At 42.4% G+C, this 26,939-nt stretch overlaps 2 protein-coding genes across 4 annotated transcripts in view; both read right to left on the bottom strand.

Annotated features, from left to right (window-relative positions):
• Window positions 1–21,124, bottom strand: part of LOC142564436 (uncharacterized) — a 36,095-nt gene extending 14,971 nt beyond the window's left edge. Inside the window, exons 1-9 of one of the 3 annotated variants that reach the window (XM_075675436.1) lie at window positions 20,904–21,124; window positions 14,731–14,932; window positions 11,942–12,037; window positions 10,627–10,861; window positions 8,568–8,698; window positions 7,307–7,363; window positions 7,076–7,195; window positions 4,336–4,538; window positions 1,313–1,807 (exon numbers count right to left, since the gene is read on the bottom strand). In XM_075675436.1, the coding sequence (XP_075531551.1) occupies window positions 1,313–1,807; window positions 4,336–4,538; window positions 7,076–7,195; window positions 7,307–7,363; window positions 8,568–8,698; window positions 10,627–10,861; window positions 11,942–12,037; window positions 14,731–14,932; window positions 20,904–20,930 (1,566 nt within the window). In that variant the 5' untranslated portion in view covers window positions 20,931–21,124. Of the gene's footprint in view, window positions 1–1,312; window positions 1,808–4,335; window positions 4,539–7,075; window positions 7,196–7,306; window positions 7,364–8,567; window positions 8,699–10,626; window positions 10,862–11,941; window positions 12,038–14,730; window positions 14,933–20,331; window positions 20,801–20,903 lie in introns of those variants that run through there. The other 2 variants (XM_075675437.1, XM_075675439.1) reach the window with 2 other exon arrangements.
• A 4,703-nt stretch (window positions 21,125–25,827) lies between these two features.
• The window catches only part of LOC142563127 (serine/threonine-protein kinase D1-like), a 61,965-nt gene continuing 60,853 nt past the window's right edge, over window positions 25,828–26,939 (bottom strand). Inside the window, exon 17 of the mRNA XM_075673668.1 lies at window positions 25,828–26,848. The gene's annotated coding sequence lies outside the window, so the exon portion shown is untranslated. The remainder of the gene's footprint in view (window positions 26,849–26,939) is intronic.

Raw genomic sequence — 26,939 nt, 5'->3', positions numbered from 1 at the left:
CAGTTATGCTCTACAAACCAGTTTCAGTTTCGATACTTGGCATACTTGACTCGGCTAGTTGGCGATCCATTATCATGAGCTTACAGCACAAAGGCAAAATGACGACGTAGACAGGACAAAGACAGTGCTTGTCCTGTTTTGCTTTCGTGCTTAAAACTCACAATACTAATTGGTACAGGGGAGGTGGATGTGTCATGACATCACGATACAGTGGTTTGCCCCATTCCTATGATTGCTGCAGCTGCCACATGTGAGTGCAGCCATAAGAAACACACGCAGCCCTCTCACTTTTTCTTTCATGAGCAGCATCTTCATACCTAGCTTTATTGTCACACAAGACTAGGAAATTTGGCTCTGTGTCATGACGTCCGATAATGTCGACGATGCCAGGTCTGACATTGAGAGACCCAACTTCAGTACCAAATTAAAATGCCTTATAAGTGCTTCCCGACCTTCACACTAGCAAAGTGTGATTTTTACATGTGTGGTCGAGTTTCTACGATTTCTTTAGGCAGCAAACACAGGCAACATATTTCTATAGCACTATTGCCATAGGGTTGGCTGGCGTAGATGCGTCCCGTTTTTAGCTGTATGATGAGCGTGCCATGCCCATGCGTTTACCAATTAAAGCAAATACAGTTCTACCTCAATATAACGAACACAAATATGACAAATTATCGGATTAATCTACAATATAAAATGTTTCTCACCAATACCAGCATGTAACGAATACATGCTTATAACAAGTATCGGATATAATGAAGGTATTTTTGTGTTGGATGCAGGTTCGTTATATCAATTTTCAACTGTACCCCAATGCTTGTATTTAGCCCTTGATAACAGTGTGGTTGTCACGCAGCGTAAAATGAATGTGTTGGCGCTGTGTAATGAGGTTTCAGAAATATGTGCTACTGGAAGTTGCCCTTTGAGCTCCTCTAAGAAAACTCCTTCACTGAGCAACTTGGGCTCCACAAGATGCACTGCCAAATAAACACAGAGACCCCAGGCACTCCTTGCATATCACTGCTTTACTAACATGAATAATCTTCCCCTAAGACTAAACTGAAGGGATGCAGGAAATCTGTCCATGAATTACAAGTTCAGATATTTTATAAGAAATTTCCTGCGCCTATGAGAAGCTACAGAGTGGCCTTCAAACTGTTCAGCCTATCAGAGATCGAACTCGTGTGAACAACTGGTCTTGAGAAACTTGCATCGGTAGTTGCACCAGGTTTCCCTCTAGGTGGTGTTGTAGGAAATCCTATACTGCACACCTTTCTACATAGTACAACCAAGCCAATTGGGCACCAACCTGTACCGATGTTAGTTCCACTCCTTCTGCGACTGGTCCAGTAGCCGGCCCCAGCACCAGTGCCACAGCATCTTCCAGACTCTGGGCTACCACTGCAGACACATTCTGAGTGGCCGCGCTGTCACTGGAGGCATCATCAGCAGGCGACCCTGTCGAAGCTTCTGCAGGGCCATTTCTTTCACTACTCGCCAATTCGTTGGCCAAGCCCTCCTCCGACACATCCGCCAGACCATCCGTCGGGCCAATTACTGGACAATCCTCTGGCTTTTCGGCATCTGGAAGAGGCGGAGGTGGAGGCGGAGGTGGAGGCGGAGGAGGAGGTGGTGGCGTCAGGGGCCTCTTTCGAGGCCGCCCCGGTCGACGTTTTGGTGGTGCTGGTGGTGCTGGTGGTGGCAGTGGCTGTGCATCGTCTGAGATGGCACCTTGCAATGCCACCAGGACAGGTGACGCAGCAGCACCTTCAGCTGTCAGGCAGCCTCCCGACAGGGCCTGCTGCTGCAAGTTGCACCAGATGTTCCACAACACATTCCACAGTAAACACAGGCCTTGAAGCCATTCGGAATCATTCTGCTCATTCCATCCTATCCAACTACTCTCATCATTCAAGTGTAACAACTATGAAAAACATCCTCAACCTGCAACACCTGATCCCAACACTGCAAAATTGTTTGTCCATCGCCTTCACAATCTCCATAATTTATTCTTAAAACATAAACTTCTTAATTCCCTTCAGTACATTTCATTTCACTTTGACTGCAGATAGATATTGTTATGTTAGATATATATGTTAGATATAGTATGTGTGGTTATACTATACTAATAAGCTCAAGCCAATAGGAACCACCTTCCTGTTGCTATTGCTTTTATACATGCTGTTTCAAATGTATGCATTATTCTTGTTTGATTGTGTTCTCTTGCATACTGGTGTGTAATGTTACACTATTTCCTACATTTTATCCAAGTGACAGGAGCCACTTTCCTGCTGCTATTGCTGCCATAGAAAGCACTACAAACTTTAAAATTGCTGTCATGAATGCTGCTTAAAATGTATGCATTATTCTTGTTTGACTGTGTTCTCCTACATACCGGTGTGTATTGTTACACTATTTCTTACAATTCCCCCTATTGCCAAACGTTCACAGCACTAAAATTTGCAGGATAGAGGTGTTCAATGCAAACAAGTAGCTACCCCGTCATCTACACGTTATGTTTTGCACCTGCAATCAATTAGCCATGCTGCATGCACTGTGGCGCAAACCTGACAGCAAGCAGCATCACTAACAAACTGAAAGCTAAAGGCTTGTTTAAAATTAGGTACAAATTATAAGCAGAGTACTAAAACAATATACACACTACCGTTACAAATTTGTGTCGCTTTGTCAAAATTTAAAGTGCAATTCTAGCATCCAACAAGAAATTAAATATAGTGAACTTACGACACTCTGAAAATGGGACAAGATGCCCTTCATGCTTGGGCAACAAAAGGAACACAAACAAACATGGCCTTACTATGCAGCTGCCAATATGATGTTTTGCCCACACTGGTGAGCCAGAAATAGCCTGAGGCCATGCAGACTGACTGTATCACTGGGACATTTTGCAGGATTTACGATAGCGACTGGCAAGCTAGGGTGCTTGATACTGGTCACAGTGTTGCAGGCTCATGCCAGTTTACAGCAGCCACGTTGTGGTAGAGGCACAACACACTGGCACTCGTGGTGCTGCAAGCTTTCTGCATACACCAGAACCCTGTGCTCTAGACGGTTATTCAGATGCTTTCAATGCAGTGCACTTTATAGTCCGTGGTCAAAAACCAAGTGCAGTCAAACCTCTAATTATATGGTAATAATGAAGTAAATCTAAAATTTGCTTGGCTGTGCTTCATTTCAGTGAAGTTTTCTCCCGCTATAACAGAAACAAAAATGCTGGGTACATCACAATATCAGCTACAGCGAAGCAAATTTCTGTCTGGATGTGGCTCAAAATATGTGTTTTGGTGTATTACCTGCAATTTTGTTTTTTTGACCCTATCACTGTGTAGGATTGTATAACAAATATTGTATATAATGAAAGTATTTTTGAATGAGATGTGACCTCTTTATTATGAGGTTTGTGTGTAACACACATAGCAACAGGATGTCGTAGTTTACTTTCCCACATAGCCAGACAACGTCGCTATGGCTCACATAAATAAACATCTACTGGATGCTGCCGTGTAAATTAAAGGACACCAATTCCATGTGCATTCATGTGTCGGGACATGTGTTTTAGCTAAAGGTGTTCGAACAACTAAACATTTTAGTCCAATCAAATATGAATATTTAAGAAAAACTATGTTCAAATATCGAATTGAATATGAAATATCTTATTCGGTAAAAAAACTGATGCTTGATAAAGAAAGAGGCTTAATGACATCATTTACATGGCTTATTTATAGGCATATTTTAATGCATGTAATACTGTTCTTAAACGAACGTCCAGTCAATTGATAGGAGCTCATAAATGAAAGATAAACTGCTTTCAGTTATCTGGCGAACCGTGACAATAACAGCACTAATAAAAATGGGGGGGGGGGGGGGGTAACCACACGCTTTCCAGATGCATGTGGAGTGTTAAGTCTATTTGTAGAGAAAGGTGTGGCACTACAGCACTGCACATTGTTTCAAAGGGATGGAAGCATGGTGTGAATGGTCAAATAACAAATTGCTTTGCCTACACCAGGACAACAAATTTGCACAGAGGCTGCCCAAGTGTGAGGCACTGATAATGAATGGCTGAAAATAACAGAGCAGAAGTTATCTAGCAGAAGTTATCTGCTCCTTGCGTTCACTGAAAAGCTGGCACCCCCGAGCAGATTAGACCACCAGGACTTCCGAAAGTTGTAAGAACTCCCTCATATAGCCATATTGTCTTTAATTCATAATTTCCCTGCATTGGCATACACCTGCAAAGGTTTTCCAAAGGCATGCTTGTTAAAATTTAGAAGATAAAAATACCAGTATTTATCAAACTGTACAACTTACTGCAGCAGCTGCATTGAGGCTGGTGGCGATGTTCTGTGCCACCTGGTGCAGGTCCATGCCAGCCGGAATGCTTGCGGCTGGGATCTGCATCATGAGCGTCTGCCCATCTGCCATCTGCACCAGGAACGCTTGCATGGGGTTGCTTTGCGACGATGATGAGCCGTCCCGCTTTCGCAGGCGAGGCCGGCGACGTCCACCATTTCCTGCGCCATGCCATTTGTGATGTGACGCTTCATTCAGAGAAACCCTCGCTCAGACTGGTTGGTGCACTTGCAAGCATGGCGGACATGCCAACTTTAAATCGGAAAAGTACTGCAGCCTAAGCCAATAAATGCTAAAATGTTGATTAAATTGTTTTGTTGCTCAAAATGTTGACCGTTTTGTAAAAAAATTTGAAAACTCCATTCACTAAGGATGCTGTGAACACAAACATTGCTATAAAATTGCAACTAGAATTATAAGCACCACAAATAGAAATATTCATACAATGGCAGCCAAAATTTCGGCTTCCATTATACATACACATTCTGTGGAATGGGTGGTGGTGCTACGGGAAAGACCAAATAACTGAGCGGGTCTGAAAGGTAAAACTAAATAAATTCGGTTGGTGATCTTATTTTCTATTCTTTTGAAATCAGTTTAGCCCTAAACTGGATGCAAATAAAAAAATCGTAAAATTAATGGCACAAGTATCACCACGGTAACCAAGCACTAAAAACTGGGCATTTCATGATCAAATGGCAAAAGTTAGCAGGTGTGGTATGGAATGCACATTAGTGGTGCTGAGGAGGTCTTGGCCAGACTAGTTCATGACTGATCATGAGGCAAAAATAAATAATAATAAAAGCAAGGCACAGAAGAACCTCACCTTGCTGGCAAAGCAAGGGCCTTTCAATTTCAAGATTGGAGCTCTACCAAAGCCTTCAATGCGCACAATACGTATTAGAGTACAGCCAAGGAGCATCATGATCATGACAATGAAAAGGAAATGCAGGAAGATCATATCATAACATAAAGCACAACAGTGGCAAAAAAAGGCAGTACTACTGACTACAGAAGGAGAGATCATGTGGTCGTCAATATAAGCCCCCTTGGCAAACTTCGTTACCACGCAATATTTACAAACTACAATGAATAAGTCACACACTACCAGGCATACCAAACACATATGCACAACAAGATATCAATATCAAAACCCTCAATACATGCTACCGGTGTAAGAAATATTTTTTATAATCACAAATATATTTACATATAGTGTTCCATGCTTTGATACTTCTTTTCAGTCTATTTTGGAACTCCAATGCAAGTTATGTTTATTTGCTTTAAAGTGTATCATTATTTTTTACTTATGTATATTCAAAGCCATCACAATTTGCCAAAACTTTGAACTATAGACTCATTCAGAATTACAGCTCAATTATAGACAAATGCAGTCAAACCTTGATACTATACTAAACATAGAGATAATGAATTATCAGATATAACAAAGTAGATCTATAATGTACCTCGCTGACACCTGTATGCCCAAATATATATATATAACACAGGAACATATTTTTCATGCAGGACGCAACCTTGTTGTAATGTTTCACAAGCATATACCATGCTTGTTTGAACCTAGACCAGCCTCAACTCTAGGCCAACCACTGAAATTTGGAAGGTCAGTAAATTAAAAAAAACTTTGCTCCAATGTAAGCCAAATGAAAAAGGGAACTTAATGGCAAAAAGAACATGTAAGATTGTGGAGATGTTGGACTTTGAGAATGTTGCATTTATTGAGAATGAAGATTGGCCGGAAGTTCATCCCGTGCTGCTGCTTCCCAGTTCACTACCCGACTAAGCTAAGTAGACACATCAAAGGCATGTTGAGGTACACAAGTGTCTGAACTTGTTCCGAGCGGTGCTATGAACATTTGAGACTTTCTTCGCCTTTATGATCTCCATTGTTACAAACATTCACGCATCTTTTTGTGCCCTGATAAAATCAGCAACATCTTTTCCCACCTTGTGGAACTAACCTTTCTGTGATCAGCAGTATTTGATGGTTACGGCCAAACCGCACCCTCAAATCTAAGGCTATCCCCTACTTTCATACATTATTTTCTAAAGAAAACTAGCCGCCTACATTTGAGTAGATATGGTAACTAGAGGTTAGTGCTGATGACCTGGAAAAAATAATTGTGGTTATGTTAACTAACCATGTACAATAAAACTGTACTTGTAGAACAGAGCATTTTAGCATAATGCAATTAATGGTCCTTCATCACAATTTGCACTTGTACAGGACCAGCTGTGCATCTGGCGGGACCCGTGACAGCATGCAGTGTGCTTTCCCTACACTCAATGTAAATTTGTCATAGTCACATGGTTGTAAATAAAAAAATTGAACCCCTCTGTTCCCTTTATTTCTCTTACTCAGTAAAAGGTCAGTAAATACACCACACTGAGTAGCCAGCTGTGCACACATCAAAGCAGACATGTGCATGTAATGAGCTTGTGGGGACACACATCACTGTGGTGTGTCAGGTCAGTGAACATAGTCTCGAAGTAAGCTTTATTGCTTACTGTAGTTCAACCTCTTTGCATAATCACCCCAGCACCCACTTCCGCAGTTTAAGCACAGGTTTCAATTGCAATGGTTATATATAGCACTGCTTGATGAGCCTCAAGTTTGATGTTTTCTTTTTAAAGATTTCAGAGTGACAAATTAGTAGGACAGTTCATATGTAGTACATACGCTTCCAAAATGGGTCCTCCTCGTGATAATTCTTGGGTGGCCGACCACGTTTACGGGGCTCTGGCTCAGGCTCAGGCTCCGGCTCTGGCTCACTCTCGCTTCCTTCACTCAAGTGATAGTCTGCAAGAGCATGAACTTTTTTAAAAGCATGCCTTTCCACATCACTGCCCCAGCAAGCCATGTCCATTCAGCCACGCATGCTACAACACCCAGCTAAGCAGCAGTGCTTACCCTGCATAGTGCGTGCCACCTTCCGCCGCCGGCAGCTTCTACGCACAAGAGCGCCGTCTGCAACGACAGGACACAAGGTTTATACTTCTGTGTCATACTTCTGTGTCACTTCACACTAACTGACGAGTAAATGAAGAAAATGGAAATTGACTTAAGCTGATGCACACTGAGCACAGACCTTCTTCCCTCCAACTTGAGTGACCCGCCTGCGTTGGTTGCATTCAACATAGTCGTACATCCTAGTACAAGTGCTTATGTATTAACTTTTAATTTAAACTGTTCATACATAACTTAATACTGAGAAGGCTGGATTTTACACATTGTTTTAGCAGGCACTCAACCCTCACAACACATGTAGTATGAGTGGAAAATTCTAGCCCTAGCAGGTGACGGGTGAACATAATGGCAAAGAGTGAGATGAGTGAATAGCACAAAGAAATGCATCAAGGCCAGTAGCTATCACCAATAAGAGTTCAGAAGTTAGGTATCTGCAGGTATACGAGGGTGAGTATACATCGAGGAAGGCACTGAAAAGGATGCACTGTGAAGTTTCATTGCCTCAAGAGTTCAAAGCTGTAAAATTCTTGTGGGAAAATGTTTCTTGGACAGTGCCAGTAGTAAGAACAACAAAGTATTGAAATAAAGCTACAGGCGAATTTCAAAAAACAAGGACAGATGGAAGGTACAATACATGTGTTGTACCCTACTTCTGTCCTTGCTTCTTGCTTTTCACTTGCACCAACAAAGCCGCCAAATTTCTATCCTTAAGTTGAAATTAAAGGCCACCTGCAACAACATTTCACTTTGGTTAAATTCATAATAAATGAGCAGTAAACACTGCTGAAGCAATTTCGGCAGAGCTGCAGGGGTAGTAATTGTCTAGTTTCTTTCTCAGTAGGCTTCAAATAGCGCCTAAGAAGATGAGGCGTGCAAGTTAGTGGCTATGATGCAGGCACTTGCATGTTGCCCTGGAGAGTTTTCCGCATGCCGTGGGATATGCCAGGCAGTATCTAATTTCAGAGGTCACGCAGAGAAGACCCAAGTGATATGTCACTTCTGGCGAGCCGTAATGGTGCCACTTTCTTGACTTTCAGTATCAAAAATGCCTACTTCTGCGAGCCTTTGGGGACGCATCCACTTGTTACTTAAACATAAAATTTTGCACAGACGCTGTTTTGTGTCTGCGCTATCTGAATCTAGGCCTTTTACATGGCCAAAAATTTCATTGCAGTTGGCCTTTTAATGTGAGGCAGACACCGACCTTCTGTAACAATCTCCACCATGCCTTTGTCACCCTCTTCCTCTTCTTCCACAGCAGCAAGCTCTGTCAGGGAAGCTTCATCCGCAGCAGGAGCAGCTGGTGGCTCATTCTCAATGGGAGGAGCCACCTTCCTGCAATAAGGGAAAGGGGCTCAACGTCCCAAAGTAGCATAGAGATGCCGAAGTGGAGGCCTCTGCATTGGTTTTGGAAACCTGGCGTTCCTTAAGACATACCCAAAAGCATAGCAGTACGCAAGCAGTTTTTTGTTCTATTTTTATCAGAAGGCCACTGCTGCAGGGAATCAGGCCCGCAAACTTGTATTCAGCAGCACAATGCCATAGCTACCAAGCTACTGTGGCAAGTGAAATAGCAAAACACCTTTAAGAGGCCTCTTTTACTTTTTATTGAAATGAAAATAAGAGAAAGAGACTGGTTCCAGTCAGTCTCTTTCTCTTATTTCATTTCAATAATATATATATATATATATATATATATATATATATATATGTGTGCGTGTGTGTGTGTGTGTGTGTGTGTGTGTGTGTGTGTGTCAAATTCTCTTATTTTCATTTCAATAAAACATACAGCACTGTACTCTGACAAAGGCTGGTCCACCAGCCACAAACATTTAGTAAATAAGTCTTCCAAAAAGTTTGTCGTCTTTTTCCTGCGTATGCTATGTCGGGTCCTGCGTGCTGAACTTTGAATAAACCCCCTATATATATATATATATATATATATATATATATATATATATATATATATATATATATATATATATATATAAAGAAACATCTTGGATTCAAACAATCTAGAGCAGAGTGAGTTAAAGTGAGTAAATAAGGCCTGCATATAGCCGAAGACGCACTGGAACTTAGCAAGACAAAAGGCTTAATTAGTTATCTGAACAAGGTAACTAGGCCTAGTTAAGGAGACCTAATTATACTGTGTGAATGCAAGAGCTCTGACCTGCCCTTTGCATGTACACAACCCTACACCAAGCTATGGGACCCTATTCATGAGCGTCTCAGTTTGGTGCCAGACAGCGACTGGCAGAGTTATAAACGGCATGCCACAGGATGCAGCATCAAGGACTGCTTGAGGAATTGTGGTTCCGTGCAACTTCTCGTGAGAAAGCTAGGTCACCTGTGTGAAGACAAACTATCAGCTACCAGAAGTCTCAATGCACCTGGGAGACATTTCGAGCACTTATGGAGAAAAAGAAACATCTTAGAAGGACACAGAAACAACAGCAGGTTAGGAAGAACACTGGCCTTCAACTGGTTTTACTGCCCTAGAAAACATACCCCAAGAAGCCATGCAGCAACCTACTGAAAAAAAATGGCACAAGATGTGTGAAGCACAAAGCTTAAAAAACTAGTCCAACTAGGTCAGCACTGTGCTGTATTCTACATGTGTGACACGTGGTCCAACTCATGCACCATGTTTCAAGCATTTCAGTATGTTGCCACTTGACTTTTCGGGCAGTAAAACTAGTCAGTGAAAAGAAACTAAAACATGGTGGTCTACCCGAGAGCAGCACGAAGCAACAACAACAAAAAAAGCAATCATGATCTGAGGATCGAACCGAGGAAGAATGCCTTCCAATTTCTTTCACCTTGCAGATTTCTGCAGAACTACTTAGCCATATTCAGCATCCCTGCACCTTGAATAGTCAATTAATTTGGCCTCGCTCCACAATCTGCTGTCTTCTTGGTTAGCTCAGATGGTAAAGTGATCACCCCGAACAGGTGTTGGTTCTGTGTTCAATACCGGGACCAAGTCAAATTTTTCTTCAACTGCAAAGCTTTCTGAGAAACCTGTACAGGTATCCTTTGTAGCTTTATGCTACGGTCAGGTGGGTGATCATTTTTTTCCCATTCTTGAAACTTTATCCACGTTGTGGGTTCCCATAGAACTGATTTGCCGTAAAGCAAGCTGGAGATCAGTCCTGCCCTGTTGTCTTTTCTAAAGTGTTTCTTTCTACTCCTCCCCACTCAAGTGTGAGAGATATCTAAGATGTCTAAGTTGCAAGCTCTATGCACTAAGATCCATGTACCTCGGTCGCCCGCGCTTGCGTTTTGGTTCCCTGATAGGGTAGGCCAGCACCTGTCCTGTGCTGGCATCCTGCTGAAGGACACACCGCTGGCCATTCACCACAATCAGTGCATTCTGGCACAGTTCGATCGGACTGCTAACGTCTATCACCACCGTCTGCTGCTGCTGCTGCTGCTGTTCTTGAGCCTCTGGCTGCAGCTCTGGCACTGGATCTGGCTGCTCTGAGGTGGCTTCCTCTGTGGAGGAAGAAATCAGTGGCAATTTAGCAGTAAATGCGAGAGAAATTTCATTAGCATTATGTCACACCTCTATGAGGTCCTGGATCCATGATCTAAACTACATCACGTTTCGAAGTGTTGGTGGGGAGCTCACTTGACACACGTCCTGCCTCTTCAAGAGCGAAGTGCAATTGACAGTGGTCCAGAGCAGACAACCATCAGTTACACTATTGTATATATAAATACCTCTACCAAAAGACTGGCTTCTGACATTTCACACACAAGCACTTTCTTCCACTTTGACATTCCTAATGCTAACACATTAAAACAAATACTAATACCACCACCTGTGGTGGTATTTTGTGTACACTTAGGTATATCGTGTACACCCAAGGAACACCACCGCCGGTCTTTGGGTGTACGCGAACTGGCCATATTATAGGAGTACAACTAGCATGTGTACTAGCTTCTTTATAGAATTTTCTTAGGCAACACAGATGTTTCAAGGGACACTAAAGAGAAACACTAAATCAGTTTAGACTGATAAACTATTTCTCAAAAACATTACTTTCATTGATTTCAAAGAAAGAGGTTGATTATTGATTACTGGAAGAGGAAACAAATGTCAAACTTTAATTTTTTTTACTTTGATGCTGAAACCCCAGCACTGTTACATCAATGTGACATCACCAATTTTCAAGTATTTTCTCAAACTTGAGCTTTTATGGCACAGAAAAATGCTCAAAACTTACTAAGTTCAGTCTTTAGCCCTTTCAGAATACATTGTAGTCCATCTTTACAGATAAAAAATTAACTAGGCTGGCACTGTCAAATTCATGACGCCACTACAAGCTAGTGCAGGAGCTTATACCCGTCTTTAACTTTTTGCATCTTTTCCTGGCTTATTAACCATCTTCTCGTTAAAAAAACCTGGCCTTCCTGGTGTTACAGAAGGCTAACTTACAAATACAGCATGATTCAACTTTTGTCTTTAGTGTCTCTTAATTTAAGCGTGAAATGGGGACACCTTTAAAGAAATGCACAGAAGACCAGCACCTACAGGTTACCTTTCAAATGTTAAACCAGAGAGTACCGCACCTGCGACCACCGTGTCAGCCTGGAGCAACGCCTTCTGCAGAACATCTTCAGGCTCCTCCACTGATAGCAGGCTTGACAGGTCTAGCTCTGTAAGCTCTGCACAGCAAATGTTACGCATCTTGTCTGTGTAGTCCTCCCACAGGATGCACATCTCCAGCTTATACATGCAGCACAAGCTACTTCCATCAAACAGATCACTCTGCTATCCACTCCCTGTGAAATTCATTACACCTCACTCACAGATGTGCACTGAGACACTATTTTGACATTTTCAACTTGTCATGTTTTTGTGCTGAATGAAGATCCTTCGATGTTAGAAAACATTACAGAAAAGGCTGGGATGTATCGGAGTGCCTTAAATACTTTACTATAATAGTACTTCTATCTATGAACAAGTTTTGGTTTCAGTACCAAGTACTAGGTGGATGCATCATGATGTCACAACACTATGGCAAGCTCACTTACTATGATCATTGTTAATGCCACAAGGAAGCTCAGCCAAAATAAATGTGCACAGCACACTCATTTATTGTTTCGTGACAAACAACAGCGTACATAGCCTTACTGCTGCATGATGCCAACAAATTTTGCTCTGCGTCATAATGTTGTTGATGCAAGATCCACCATTTCAAGACAAAAATTATACCAAAATAAGATATTTTATGAGTGTTCCCTAACTTTAGAGTTTGCCAAGTGTGATCCTATATGCAACTTCGAAAATATCTATGTGCCAGCACTTCCTTAAAGGCTAGCTGGTTAAGAATATCAAAACTGAGAAAACTACATAAAACTAAGAAGATGATAAAAAAAAACTCAGACAAAAAGTGAGGACAATCAATGTAATTCATGCGAGAGCAATGCATTTTGTTTTGTGCGGAATGATGAGACGCACACTAATTAAAGGCATCAATGGCCAAATAATGTTGTCATTCTTCTTGAGACTCCACAATACACTTCCAATGCCTCGCTTCAGTCATTCTTACCAAACGCTCTTGCCGCTCCTCATCCTTTTCGACTGTGCACTGCTGACGCCCTGTCTTCGCTATCACTGCTGAATGGTGCTACCTTTGCTCATCCATTATGGCTGCACATTTTCATTGCATAGCTCTAGCAATCGTCTATCGATGCTCTTGTACAGGATCGCTCGTGCCACTCAAAGAAGGCGCAGCTTCTACCATTATTTTTAAATATACAGCACACACAGCACGAACGCAGCCACTAATGCGACTATCAGGATGCACAACATGGCTGTCCAGGGCCATATTTCAGTGCACTGTGCATGACGCATCCTCTCCTCCGCGCAATGTGGTGTGGCACTTCCCTGGGTCTGGAGTGGATGACACGCTCCTCTCTCCTCCCTGTGGCGCACTTCCGCTCTCGTGACATCAGTTGCTTCCTTCCTTTTCACCTGCGTCGGCCACCTCTTATCTCCATTCCTCTTCCCTCTTTTGCCCCACATAACATGACTGACAGGCTTTTGTTCGGATGAGCACTCTAATGCTAACGCACTTAAAACTTCATTAAACCTAGTTATATACAGTTTTTCTTCTCTATGTAGCTTTGACCAGTTTAATTATTTGAGTTTTGATAACACCGTTCTTACCCATTACATGCCTGAGCATGCATATGATCAGAGGGAAGTAGTGCTTCAAATATACTAGTGAGCTGAACAAGTTTATCAACTGTCGCAGGGTGCCAGTGCAGAAGACGATGGTGTATGACAACCTTTAAAACAAACGACTGTGTTCATAATCAACAAAAAGGTCTCGTGATTATGCGCAGCACACTGTGCCTCCATGCAAGAAGAGAACTGCATTAGCGCTGCTCCTACTGCAATCTCCTTGAAGAGAGATTGACAACCTAAATGCCTGCCCAATCCGCACACTCTACATACAGCACATACACTTCTCACTCACAAGGGTGCACCAACCAGGTCCTGAAAAAAAACATTATGATGCACATGATAAAGTCGACTGGTGTCCAGTGTTTTCTTGAATACACTCAAACTTTTTTTGTAATGAGATCACATCCAACTTACAAAGTTCCATCGCTTTATCTAATGTTTGTGATAAAACAGTCAAACCTCTATAAGCAAAACAGGTTATAACGAAATAATCTATATAACAAAGTAAGTGAAATTTCCCTTGAAATCCTCAAAGGAATTCATACTGCAGTATGTACAATAATGCCTACAACAAAGTAATTCTGGCTCTCCCTTCAACTTTGTTATAACAAGGTTTTACTGTGTTTGTCAAGTGCTGATATTGGTGACACAGATTTTAGATTTACTTCATTAAATATGATAATTTGTTATTTCGAGGTTTAACTGTACCATGTCTTCACCAAAATTTGCAATGTATTTCACAGTGGCCCAGTTGCCTACTCCACTGATATAGTGATCAAAAGCACGGAAAGTTGTGCAAGTTGACACAGATTTGTGGCCAGAATGGAAAATGCACTGCAAAAGAAAATGCAAACAGGGGAGCCAGAGAAAACACAAACACCATTCACAATGGTGTCCGGATAAGCCAGGCACTACAAAGCAAATTTTATCATACAGTATGGGCGATATATTAGTATTTCAGCTGTTAAGCATTTTGCTTTCCAATTTTTTTTTTCTCTGTTCCGTGGAGTTTACACAGTATGCACACGTATGTGATATTGCCTTAATGTGTATTTGTCCTGTGTTATTTTCCCCGCTTCATGCCACCCTGTCTGTGTTCTTTCTTGCGCTGTTTTTTCCATTCCAGCATTAGGACATACAGTGAAGTAACGTGGGGCATGCTCACGTCGCGCTGTGTCCTCTGCGGAAGCAGTGATTGCCTGTCCTTCCTCAACCACTGCCACCAGGGTGTCACCATCAATGTGCACCAGGGTGCCCGGGGGCAGTGCAGCCGCTTCCTCCTCTTCTACACCAGGCTGCTGTGGCTGCAGAGCCAGCAGTTCCAGTGTTGTGGGCTCCTCCATGGGCAACCTGGGCCTGGCCCACACCTGATAGAGCAAACAATCAGCAAACAATCAGCAATCAATCAACAATCATCAATTACTAAAAGAAAAATTCTCCCTCTTTACTGCATGGTTGTCGCACCGTGTATTTACACTTACTACAAGAAGTCCCGGCCTTTTTGTTCCTATTGAAGTAAATTAAAATTGAATTGTACTTCCCTGGTTTTAGCAAGGTAAAAGAATTTTCACACTCAAAAGTGTTGACATTTTAACACAATATTATTTCATACACTCATTATTCATGCTTTAGTATATTAGCTGCAGTGGGGTCTGTTGCACTGTTTTCTTGCAGGTTGAGTGGTGTAAATACCAGCATCACTGTAATAAACCATCAGGCCATTCTCAGTGCTGTGTCTTGCATCTTTTAGCCAATATCCTGCGTTCACCCCATTTCTCCACCATGTGGAACATGTTACCAGTGCAATTAAATGGGACACAAGCACTAGACAGACACCAGAAACACTGGTAACAAGAGCTGGTAAGGGTTTACAGTGTCTTTGCCTACTACTTGTGTCCTGTTCAATTGTGCTGGTAACATGTTTCACAACTCTAGCAAGCAACTAGCCCATCTAAGAGCATAACTTGCTAGAAGAATGCTCATTTGGGTGAAAAACAAAATGTGCTTATTGGAAATGCTTTGAATTCGGTCTTTCTAGGTATATTCATAGAGCTATTTCTATTCATTGTTAAGGTGCCAAAGAAAGTGATGTTACAGTTTCTTCAGTTAATTTCACCTGTCACTCTGTCTAAATGTTGAAACACATGACTTATGGGGAGTTATGCAGCTATGTTATCACCAATATAACTGTTTTCAAGGAGTACAGCTTCTCCCTTATATTTATAACCACTTTCCAGTATGTCAAGACATGTAATGCTTGTTCCATCAGTTTAACACGTACAGTCATCATAGATGACAGGACCATTGTTCAGCAGTACAGAACAATTAAGAAAACTTTAATGAGGCATGGTTGCTTCAAGTCGAAGTCCATCAACATGACATGGAAGATGAATGCAACATGCGCATCCAACATGCAAAAAAGGGAGAAAAAGGAAGGCTAGAGCTAGGTGCCATTTCACTCCTTGTGATGAACTGCAGCTCTGCTCTGACAGTAACAACCACTCCTTCCACTATCAAATCATAGCCAGTGCATGTATAGATTATGCATACATGCAAGAGGCTGTACATGTAATATTTGCTTCTATTTCTGCCACTTCATGAGGCCATACTATAACATTTTGCAGCATGGCATTTTGTACTCTGAATCAATTATACAAATTTGCCATGCAGAAGCTATTAATCTCCACTACAGGTCATAGGTTTGGTAATCCTTATTCTGCATGAGCCATGTCCATGTTATATACAAGCATGTCCTAACATCATATAATCCTCTGCCACCCCAGAAATTGGTGCCTTCCCTTGAAACACTTGTGCAATAGGTAATGGCACATTCCCACTGGTGTTCACTTGTTCTCATTTGGCTGACAGCTGTCAAACAACAGATGTCTCTGGAGCCAATGTTTAGACAAGGGTACTTGTCTTTGTCAGGGTACAAGACAAGTCCCCTTGTCAAAACTTAGCTCCGGAGACACTTCTTGTTCGACCACTGTTTATCAAGTCATCTCCACATTCCTGTAAACCTCTGCCTTGCTTCTACTGCACAGTAGACATAAATGGTGCACAGACAGTGAGTATGCCTGCCCTAAATTTTCTTCCTTCATGCGTGTTTCTGCTCTTTTGAAAAACCAGTGAACAGTGAAAGTGGTACCTTCATGAATAAATGGTAAGGAATGCATATTCCAAAAATACCATGGTCCTCTTTTTGCAGGTGCAAATTAAGACAGCGTGTTTCCTGTGTTTCTAGCCCTTTGAACTACTGACTGATATCAGTAAAAATGAATGCTTGCAGCCACTCCATTGGTTTTCATAGACTTGTTACATGCACATAGGGTGGGACCAATGTTGAAGGGGTCAGGTTATTCTGACTGAACAGTACTATGAAAAGTGAGTATAAAGGAAGGAAGGGGGCTTTCAGAGCTTATTTTACAGATAAATACTATACAATGCTTAGCCTGGCATAGTTGGTATGACTCTAGGTTGACAAAGAGAAAAAAGGAAAAAGACTGAAGAAAGAGTGTTGTAGTGTGCATTAAGTTTAAGCTATAGTTCCACTTCAGTGAGTGTTGATATTTCCTTTTCATATGCTATGCTTCTTGGCCAGATTCTGTGCTGAGAACAATCAAATGCATGGATTAGGGAGCATATTGAAGGACCTGTGTTTTTGTGTCGGGGAGCAAACATCACATTTGTTCAACATGTCTGGAAGAACTGTCCTGTCCCCTTATTATGTGTGTTTTCATGCTGTGCTGGTTGTTTCCAGAAGTGCCACATCAACCAGCCCATGTTCCAACTCTCCTGAAGTTTATTTGACATAGCAGATACTACTGCAGTCTTTGATCCTGCAACCATGGCTGGGACAGCAGGCTATTAGCCCTCTTGTGTGGCAAGCTGGCAAACATATTTTCTCAAAGTCTGCTACTTGACCATGGGAACTTCCCTTGGTGGGTAAAAGAGTGCAGCAAAAGAACAGCTGACAGCAAAATACCTCACTATTTTTCCTGTGTAGTATTTGTTATCTGCTGCTCTTCTGTCACACTTTCCCACTAATAACGAACATCAATCAACTAGTCCACTTTCAGAAAGAGAAATCCAAGAGGAAAGGCAGGGAGGTCAACGAGACGAGTGTCCGGTTTGCTACCCTACACTGGGGGTAAGGGAAAGGGGAGAATAGAAAGAGTAAAAAAAAGTGAGTGAACACTGTGTGTGCAGTGAAGCGCCATGACACCAAAGTCCCACAGCTGGTGATGTGCGTTGAAGACACATGGGATGACCCAAGGGCCAGTGGTCGTTGTGCGAATAGGAGGCTGCAGGTGATTCATGGGCTTACTTGAGACTGGCAAGCACTGGATTAAGAGCATTCAGCACTTCTACTGCACTTCGTGCTGACCGAGTATGTAAATTTATTAAGAGTATGTGAAGGGTATTTATGAGGAAGTGAAGCATCAGCTTGAACTTTTGCTGTGACCATACTGCATACACCTCCTATTTGGAGCTGAGCAACGCAACATCACACTTCACAACAGCATTTGGCGTGAATACATGTGAGTGTGTTCTGAAGGGCCAAAGATGCAGTCCTGTCTCGTCCGTATCAAGCTGCATTCCAGCTTGGTGCTGGCAGAGGTCACAAAAGCAGGACAAAACATTGCCTACCGCACTGCTGCCATCAAGACAGCAGGGCCATTGCAGTAAAGGTCAGATGTTTGGACACATTAGCCAGAGTGGCATGAAACACTTCACAGTGTCTGACTTCTTGTGGCGTGACTAAAAAGGGGCATTCCTGTAAAAGGTGAACTTGTGGGTTGCTGGTATTATCCGTAACAATATAAGCAAAGTGCCCCTGATAATGTTCCTGGCAGACACTAACTGCCGAGTGTATGGAATAGGAGAGAGAATACAAGTATGTACATCATGAGCAAATTAAAGAAATTAAAGTCTGGGGTCTTACGTACCACAACCACAATTTTATAAGGCACACTGTAGTGAGGGGCTCTGGATTAATTTTGACCACTTGGGGTGTTCCTTAAAGTGCACCCAATGTGCAGTACACTGGTGTTCTTGCATTTCACCCCCAATGAAACGCGGTCACTGGGACGGGATTTGGTTCCGCGCCCTCGGGCTTAGTAGCGCAACGCATTAACCACTACGCCACCATGGAGGTTTACAGCACGAGCAGATGGAGTGAGAGCAAGGAACCATACAGATGGTGCACTCGTTCCTTGCTCCAGCTGCTCATGCTCTAGGTACTTGCCATGTCACACCAACCAGCTCAAAGAAGCATTTTAGCAGAGAGAAATCAAGACACCTGCAGGAGAGCACCACTTATCTACTGAAAATTGAAACTGAGATGTGGCAGTAAACTGCAACAGTATACAAGATACTGTAACAGTATAATCGCCTATATATCCTCTGTAGTGATCAAAGCAAAAGCGATCTCCAAAGCCTCGTGATCTATTAGGGTTCTGGTATCTTCATATAGATCACTTTTGGGAGATTTGCTTACAAATGTCATTGACTGGCTAAGGAGAGGTGGATGTAACAAAGGAAAGTGCACACATCCCGTCAGCCTTCTCCCATTGCATAGTTCTTGAGCACATTGAGAGGGTGCTCATCTTACCAGTAATGAGCTGTACAAACTACTTCACATGAGAGTAAAAGTCTCTTTGACAGTAATCAGCAGTGGCTGAACAAAAGATGCTGTTGCAGCAGCCGTTTCAACTTCACCCTAACAAACAGAAGTCCTCTTGCCAAAATGTTGGCACAAGCAAGATTGCTTGTATGACCACTGTGGATCACTTCATCCCCATTTTTCTGTGAACCTTTGCGCTGTTTCGATCTCCGATAGTAAATCAGTAAAAAAATGTACACCGCTATGTGCACGCATGTGCCCAGTCTTCTGGAACTCACATAGATGTGTGAACTCTGCTAAATCTCTGAATTATTTACCTTTTTTACTAGACTGTAAAGCAATTTGCCTAGACTATAATGTTATGCATTTTGCATAACTTATGAAAACAAACACCTATCAAAGTGAACTCTAGAAAGCCGGACTCTCCTCACAAAACAGTTTGCACGCCAGAATTATCTCCAAGAACAGGTACTGACCGATGGTGGTTGCATGCATTTCAGGTGATGGCATGCAGTTCTTACAGGCAAAACGCTTTCCAAACTATGCCAATGACTTTGCCCGTTTGCATAGCAAATACTCCAAAATTATGACATGAAAGGTATAAGTGAACATTGCCACTCATTGCCACACATAAAGTCCAGCAAACCATTTTCCCCTGTAGCATACTATTGCCACAAACCTCACAAAAAAGTTTATATATATATATATATATATATATATATATATATATATATATATATATATATATATATATTCTTTTTTTTCATTTTAGTTAACGTATAAGCATGCATGGGGACTTGCACCATATGATTAAGTAAAAACTTGAAATTTGCGCGCGTTTCTACATTATGCAGCAGTGCAACGGGAAGCCCACTGGTTGTCAAAATGGCACATATTCGTTTCAGTTGAGCGCCGGCACGTGTAAGAACACACGGAACTGCAAAGCCTGCCGATTGCATCCACACGTGCCCCACGGCTTGGAACAAGGCACGAGCGGCCTTGACGCTTGAGCCACCGGCTTCCTACCCTCACGTTCTCGTATGAGCTCTATCAAGCGTCTCAAGACGCGTCACTTAGCTGTTCATTACGACCTTGCAGTTATCAAGGTAGTTGTAGGACACAACGCTATGGAAAACCTACTTAGTTAGAGAGGAGAGCGATCTCGTCTGCTTTGACACGTTTATTGCCGACGTCCGACATAGTCCGACGCGCACTTCCGCGCCACCTGTAAACGCACACCGGCGGTTGAGAACACGCAGACAACTGTGTCCCACGAAAGCTCGCCGTCACGGGAAAACGTGAAGTGCAGGCTACAAATGTCGTTATGGGGAGTGTTCTCTGAGGAGGAGCAACGTAGAGGTGAAACACTTCCACAAGCTCGTACGCAGCGTTCGGTACAACACCCGATACCTGCGCACAGCCGACATCGCAATGTGCCATTCGAAGAAACCAAAGCATACACGAGATAGGTTGATCAACGCCGCAAAACGCGCACATGCCGACCAATAACTGTAGCGCGGAATCAAATAGTACTGAGAAGCGTCTACTACTAGCCGAGAAACAACCTAACGCAAACAAAAATGGCGCAGAACAGGACCGCGCCTCGAAACCTGATCCAGCACGCTCGAATACGGCAACTTTTCCGCCGCAAAACTTGTACAAAATTACAAGAAATGGCAATCGGAAATTAGAAATAGTAAAACGTAACTCACGTCTACGTTGGTAACTTCCTGGCGCATTTTACTTGGTTCATCGTGAAATTCGCTTCGGGATAAACAATGCAAAGTAGAGGTATGATATGACCATTGTTAAGTGGACGAATAAACGCAAGCAAGTTCGAGATAATGCCTTGAAGTAGAATGTTATAAAGTAAAAATATTTGCGATTCCTTTGTTCGTTGGTTTGTCATTTGAATGGGGTAAGCAAAATTTGTTGTCTTTTGCTAAATTTTGTAAATGTATCTTTGCTTTGCGTGCTTTCTTGCTTCTGAAAGCAGAACAAATGCATTGCGCGAATCAATGCTCACGATGCTGACTATCTAGCCAATCTAGCCTTGCCGGCGGTCCTGAAAAGTGTTGCTTTATGGTTCAACACATCTGCGTATTTGAATTTCACTAAAGGCAAATATTCTGATATGAACAAGCCTGCTCCAAAGGGTACCGCCACATCCATCATCATCATCACCGTGGGTGTCACACCTTTCGCGCCATTTCGCGCTAAACGTTACGTTTGTATAGGTGTTCTGTGGTTATGCTTGCATAAACTACAGTTGCATAAACTACAGGTGTTCTGTGCTACAGTTGCCGGGATGCGTTCTTTATTTTATGGGGATGCGTGAGAAGCAGTCAGCTACCCTTTGACGCTACAGATATCGCGTGACTTGAAACTGCGCGTTAAGTGGCGCAAGACCAGCTCAAACCAGTTCCTGACTTGAACACGCTGAAGTTGGCCAGTGCGTTTCATAAAGGCGAAGATTAAGCGTCTATTAAGTTTTTGTGGTTTACGCAGCAGACGGCATGGGTGACAGCGGGCTGAGGGACTGCGGCCACGGCCACTGCGCAAAGTTTTATTGCGATAGCCTTTACAGGGGCACACTAGGCGAATTTTTGCCGTCGCCGTGATGCTCAGTATAAAGTCGAAGTGCAGCAAGATCCGACAGCGCGCCGTATGTGTGGGTGCGAGGGTGAGCCGAGGATGGCGGCAATGGCGGCTTAATGCGCGCCGCGTTCCCGCGCACCAAATGTTGAAGGTCACGTGATCAAGCTTGCGTCTCCTCCGCTAGCCCGGCCGTGGGCCACAGGCTTGGCCGTGGCTGCGCATGACTGTCGGCGCGAGCGCATACGCGACCCGCGTGCACATCTTATCTTGGTGGTAATCTCTCGCGGGTGCAATAACTGGGCGATCCGCGGTGGCTTATAGTGGTTTCACGCGGGCTTTTTTCCGGCGCACCTAGTCCTGAAGGTCGCGTAAACAAGCTTCGGGAATGTGTTCAGAGGCAGCACAAAGCGTTAGGGCGTTAGCTCCCCTCCATTTGCGCTCTTCATCATGCCAGCGTTGACAGCAAGTGTTCGTGGTCATCGAGTGAGATCAGCGGTGGTATTCTCTAAGTGTACGCCTAGTGTACATTTCGTCTACTGATAAAGTTCTGATTGGCTGGGCTGGAGTATGTGAGAAGAGGAGACAGGTGCTCCCAGTCAATCAGCAACAGACAAACTAGACATGTCCATTAAGTGGACATCTAAAGAATACCACCCCCTGATCACATTAGCCTGTGGTTGCATGATACCCCACTTGTTAATTAGTAATCAAATAAATGTTTACTGCAATTTATACGGCTGACAAAACGACAAACCTTCTTGCAGTTTAATACTTTGCTATTGCTACCAAAGCTTCATCTATCAGGTGAAACTGTGATTTTTTTTTTTTTTACATATCCAAGACATGACAGTCAGTGCAACTACCTGAAATCAAAAAGTGCAATGAAAAGGTACAGTAGAGTGCTGGTCGTATCTGGTTGGAGATGATTGCAGTTACTTGAAGCATTCAAAAGACGGAACCGATCATGGCGTGGAAGTACTGAGTATACATAGAGAAGAATGCATGCAAGATAATTTGATTTTAATTCTTTGGGTCAAGATAAGCCCCAAATGGTGCATCTGCAGGTCCACAGTTAAAATCCTTAAGGGGCACTACGACATTACGAAATTTGTGCAAAGCATGTTGGGATTCCCGAGACGGACCCCAGCGGACATAAAACTAGAAGAATGAGCCCATAACAGCTATCACAGTAATATAATGCTTGCGGGCCCCTTCCAGACCTGTTTCTGCTACCCAAATGATAACAAAAATAGCGCCAACACAGAGATCTGTTCTTGCATTTCTTTTTTTCCTCTTCTTGGTATGCTTCATTGGCCTCGATTACTCTGAGGGAGTATTTAATTGGAGTGGGAGATGCGATGCGCACACCAGCTATACAGGAAAGCGACACTTTTTCACTCACTTGCAGGAAATTATGGTTGTTGAAAAAGTGTTCAACTTCTAGCGGCTCCTAAGACAAATGACCTACTGCAAGTCCTATGAAGCACAAGATGGTTCCTTCACCAACAGTTTCCTGCAGTGTGAAGAACGTGATCCACACATCTTGTGCATGGACAACCTTGTTTTCTTTAGCCTTCAAATCTTGCACTAGTATAGTGCCACAATATAAAGCAACAACTATCCCACAGCATTATATTGGCAAAGCAACAGGCATCATTTGTTGGTTCACATAGGCAACGGCAACCTGTCATCATCATCAGCCTATTTTATGTCCACTGCAGGACGAAGGCGCCTCCCTGCGATCTCCAATTACCGCTGTCCTGCGCCAACCGATTCCAACTAGCGCCTGCGAATTTCCAAATTTCATCGCCCCACCTAGTCTTGTGCCTTCCTCGACTGCGGTTCCCTTCTTTTGGCACCTATTCTGTAACCCTAATGGTCTACCGGTTATCTAACCGGTGCATTACGACCTGTCCAGCTCCACTTTTCTCTTAATGTGAATTATAATATTGGCTATACCCGTTTGCTCTTTGATCCAAACCGCTCTCTTTCTGTCTCTTAACGTTATGCCTAGCATTCTTTATACCATCGCTCTTTGAGCCATCCTTAACTTGTTCTTGAGCTTCTTTGTCAGTCTCCAAGTTTATGGCCCATATGTCAGCACCAGTGGAATGCACTGATTGTACACCTTCCTTTTCAATGATAATGGTAAGCTTCCAGTAAGAAGCTAACATTGTCTGCTGTATGCGCTTCAACCTATTCTTATTCTTCTGTGAATTCCCTTCTGATGATCAGGGTTCCCTGTGAGTAATCGACGTAGGTAAACGTACTCCATCACAGACTCTATAGGCTGACTGGCAATCCTGAACTTTTTGTTCCCTTGGCCGGCTACCCATCATTATCTTTGTCTTCTGCATATCAATATTCAACTCCACTCTTTCACTCTCTTTGTTTAAGGTCCTCAATCATTTGTTGTAACTCGTCTCCAGTGTTGCTGAACAGGACAATGTCATCTGCAAACCAAAGGTTGCAAATATATTTGCCGTTGATCCTTACTCCTAAGACTTCCCAGTTTATAATAGCTTGAATACTTCTTCCAAGCATGCATTGGAGAGACTCTGTATCCTTGTCTGACCCCTTTCATTATAGGGATCTTCCTACTTTTCTCCTGTAGAATTAAGGTACCTATGGAATGTCTACATATTTTCCAAGATAACTACGTAAGCAGCCTGTACTCCTTGATTGCGTAATGCCTCTGCGACTGCTGGTATCTCTACTGAATCAAATGCCTTTTCGTAATCAATGAAAGCCATATACAGAGACTGATTGTACTCTGCGGATTTCTAAATTACCCGATTAATGACATGGATGTGATTCATTGCAGAGTATCCCTTCCCGAGCCAGCTTGTTCCCTTGGTTGACTAAAGTCCAGTGTTGCCCTTATTCTATTGGAAATTCTCTTGAATATTTTATATAATACTGGGAGTAAGCCTAATGGGTCTATAATTTTTCAATTGAAGAAATCAACATCTCTATTATTGTGGGCTAGTATAATGTTTGCATTCTTCCAGTTCTCTGGGACTCGTGAAGTCGAAAGACACTTCGTATAGAGAGCCGCCAGTTTTTCAAGCATTACGTCTCCTCCATCTTTCATTAAATCGACTGCTATTCCATCTACTCTTCCTTCTTTTCCGTTTCATGTCTTGCAAGGCCCTTCTAACCTCATCGGTAGTTATAGGAGTCTCTGCAACCTGTTCATTACTGCTTCAAATAAAGGTATCGTGGCTCCTCTAGGTACTGTACAGGTCAGTATAGAATTCTTTCACTGCTTTTACTATACTTTTAAGATTGCTGATGACATTACCGTGCTTATCTTTCAGTGCATACATCTTGGTTTGTCCTATGCCAAGTTTCCTTCTCACTGATTTCATGCTACATCTATTTTTTTATGGCTTACTCAGCCTTTCTCACATTACAATTTCAAATATCCCTTATTTTCTCCTTGTTGATCAGTTTTGACAGTTCCGCAAATTCTATCTTATCTCTTGAGGACACTTATATTCTTTGCCATTTCTTCATTAAGTCCTTTGTTACTTGGGAGAGCTTGCCTACTGGTTGCCTTGGTGCCTTAACTCCCACTTCAAGTGCTGCCTCTGAAGCTATGTTGCTCCATAAATACATAAATTGAGATCAAACGCCATGCTGCCTTTTCTTTTCATCATTACAGCAGATACTATTTGATGCCACATTGCTTGATGTGGAATCAATATGCTCCACTTTAATTACTTACAGCCTTAGGCAGTTCTTGAAAACCAAATGTTTGCAACACAAAGACAAAGCATGAAGCTATGCGAACGACTTATTTTCATGTCTCGGTTTTCAAGAACGATGTACAACTATCCCATGGAGAATTCTTTTGGGGCCCTTAAAAGCTATGCTGCTCTTCAAAGATTATTGCTGTTACATTCACCATTTATTGAATGTTCTAGCATTTTCTTAGAAGGCAAAATATACTGATGAATTCACAAATACAAATTGTTAGCCACTCGTATATGAAAGCACTGTGTTTAGCGATTCATTCGCAAAACGGTAACAAGGTACTGCTTGCAGTAGTGCCCTTATACTACCACTGTTTATTTTGCCAAATGGGCAGCTGCAACTTTAATAGCATTATACAAGTATCTACATAAAGCTGCAACATAAATTACAAAGACAGTTTTGTTAAACAGTAAGCAATGGTAAGGAATACCATACTACTTAGAAATAACTACTCATCTTTGCCAGTATACAAGAGAGATCCCTCATTTTTAATACATGCATGTTGATAACCTTTCCAAATGTTCCAATTGCATAGTTTCAATTATAGGATTCTTACAATATTTTTGCCACCATAACTATGGCACGACAACGATACCTGGTGGGCAACATGAGTGAGTGAGATAACTTTTATTTCGAATAAGAATGATTGACGTCCAGCGAGTTAGTGGGCTGGGGCACCCACCGAGGTGCCCAGAAAAGTTTGCCAGCAGAGCCTTGGACATAGTGCCCCTTGGTATAAGGCATTGCTTGTAATGTTTGTAATAGGAAGCAAATTATCAGTTATTTGAAATGTTTCTCAATTTCTGCATTTATGTGTTTGACAGCTAGTTTCTGTAAATATGTTAAAGTAGCTTTTGGTGTTATAACTTTAATCTTTATCAAATGCAATTCTTTATAGGAGGTTCTCGCACAGTCATGAATTACGGGACCTCCTTCTGTATACTTTTGTTGGAAAATTGGACATTTAACCAGGTTTTACAAATTGTTTCAACAGTCAATGCCATGCAACGGCCTCATCCCTCCACTGCGCTGTATTTCACCATTCATTGATTGTGCTCATAAGGTATGCATAGGTGCATTTACTGGCCTTTTCAGTCATACCTGTCCCGCACTTCGCAAGAGTAGAATCATCTTGTTACCGATATCAGTGTGTATCCAACGGTGTATCAGCAAAAATGCAACTACTTTCAATCAAGCTATGGTATTTATTTTCACATTTACGGTGTCTGTTTTGTACTTTATTTGCGCTTGCCAACTGTGCCCACTCCCCTCCTTAGTGCATCTGGCCCCTTGAGGGTAACTGAAATAAATAAATTGAAATAAATATAGTATTTCAGCAAGAAAAAAGAATGCTTAGTGTTTCATACAGCCTCAAAATGAACAGACCACAA

Source organism: Dermacentor variabilis, chromosome 11 (genome assembly GCF_050947875.1).
Source record: "Dermacentor variabilis isolate Ectoservices chromosome 11, ASM5094787v1, whole genome shotgun sequence".
NCBI classification, from domain to species: domain Eukaryota; kingdom Metazoa; phylum Arthropoda; class Arachnida; order Ixodida; family Ixodidae; genus Dermacentor; species Dermacentor variabilis.
This window is presented reverse-complemented; position numbering and strand designations above follow the sequence as displayed.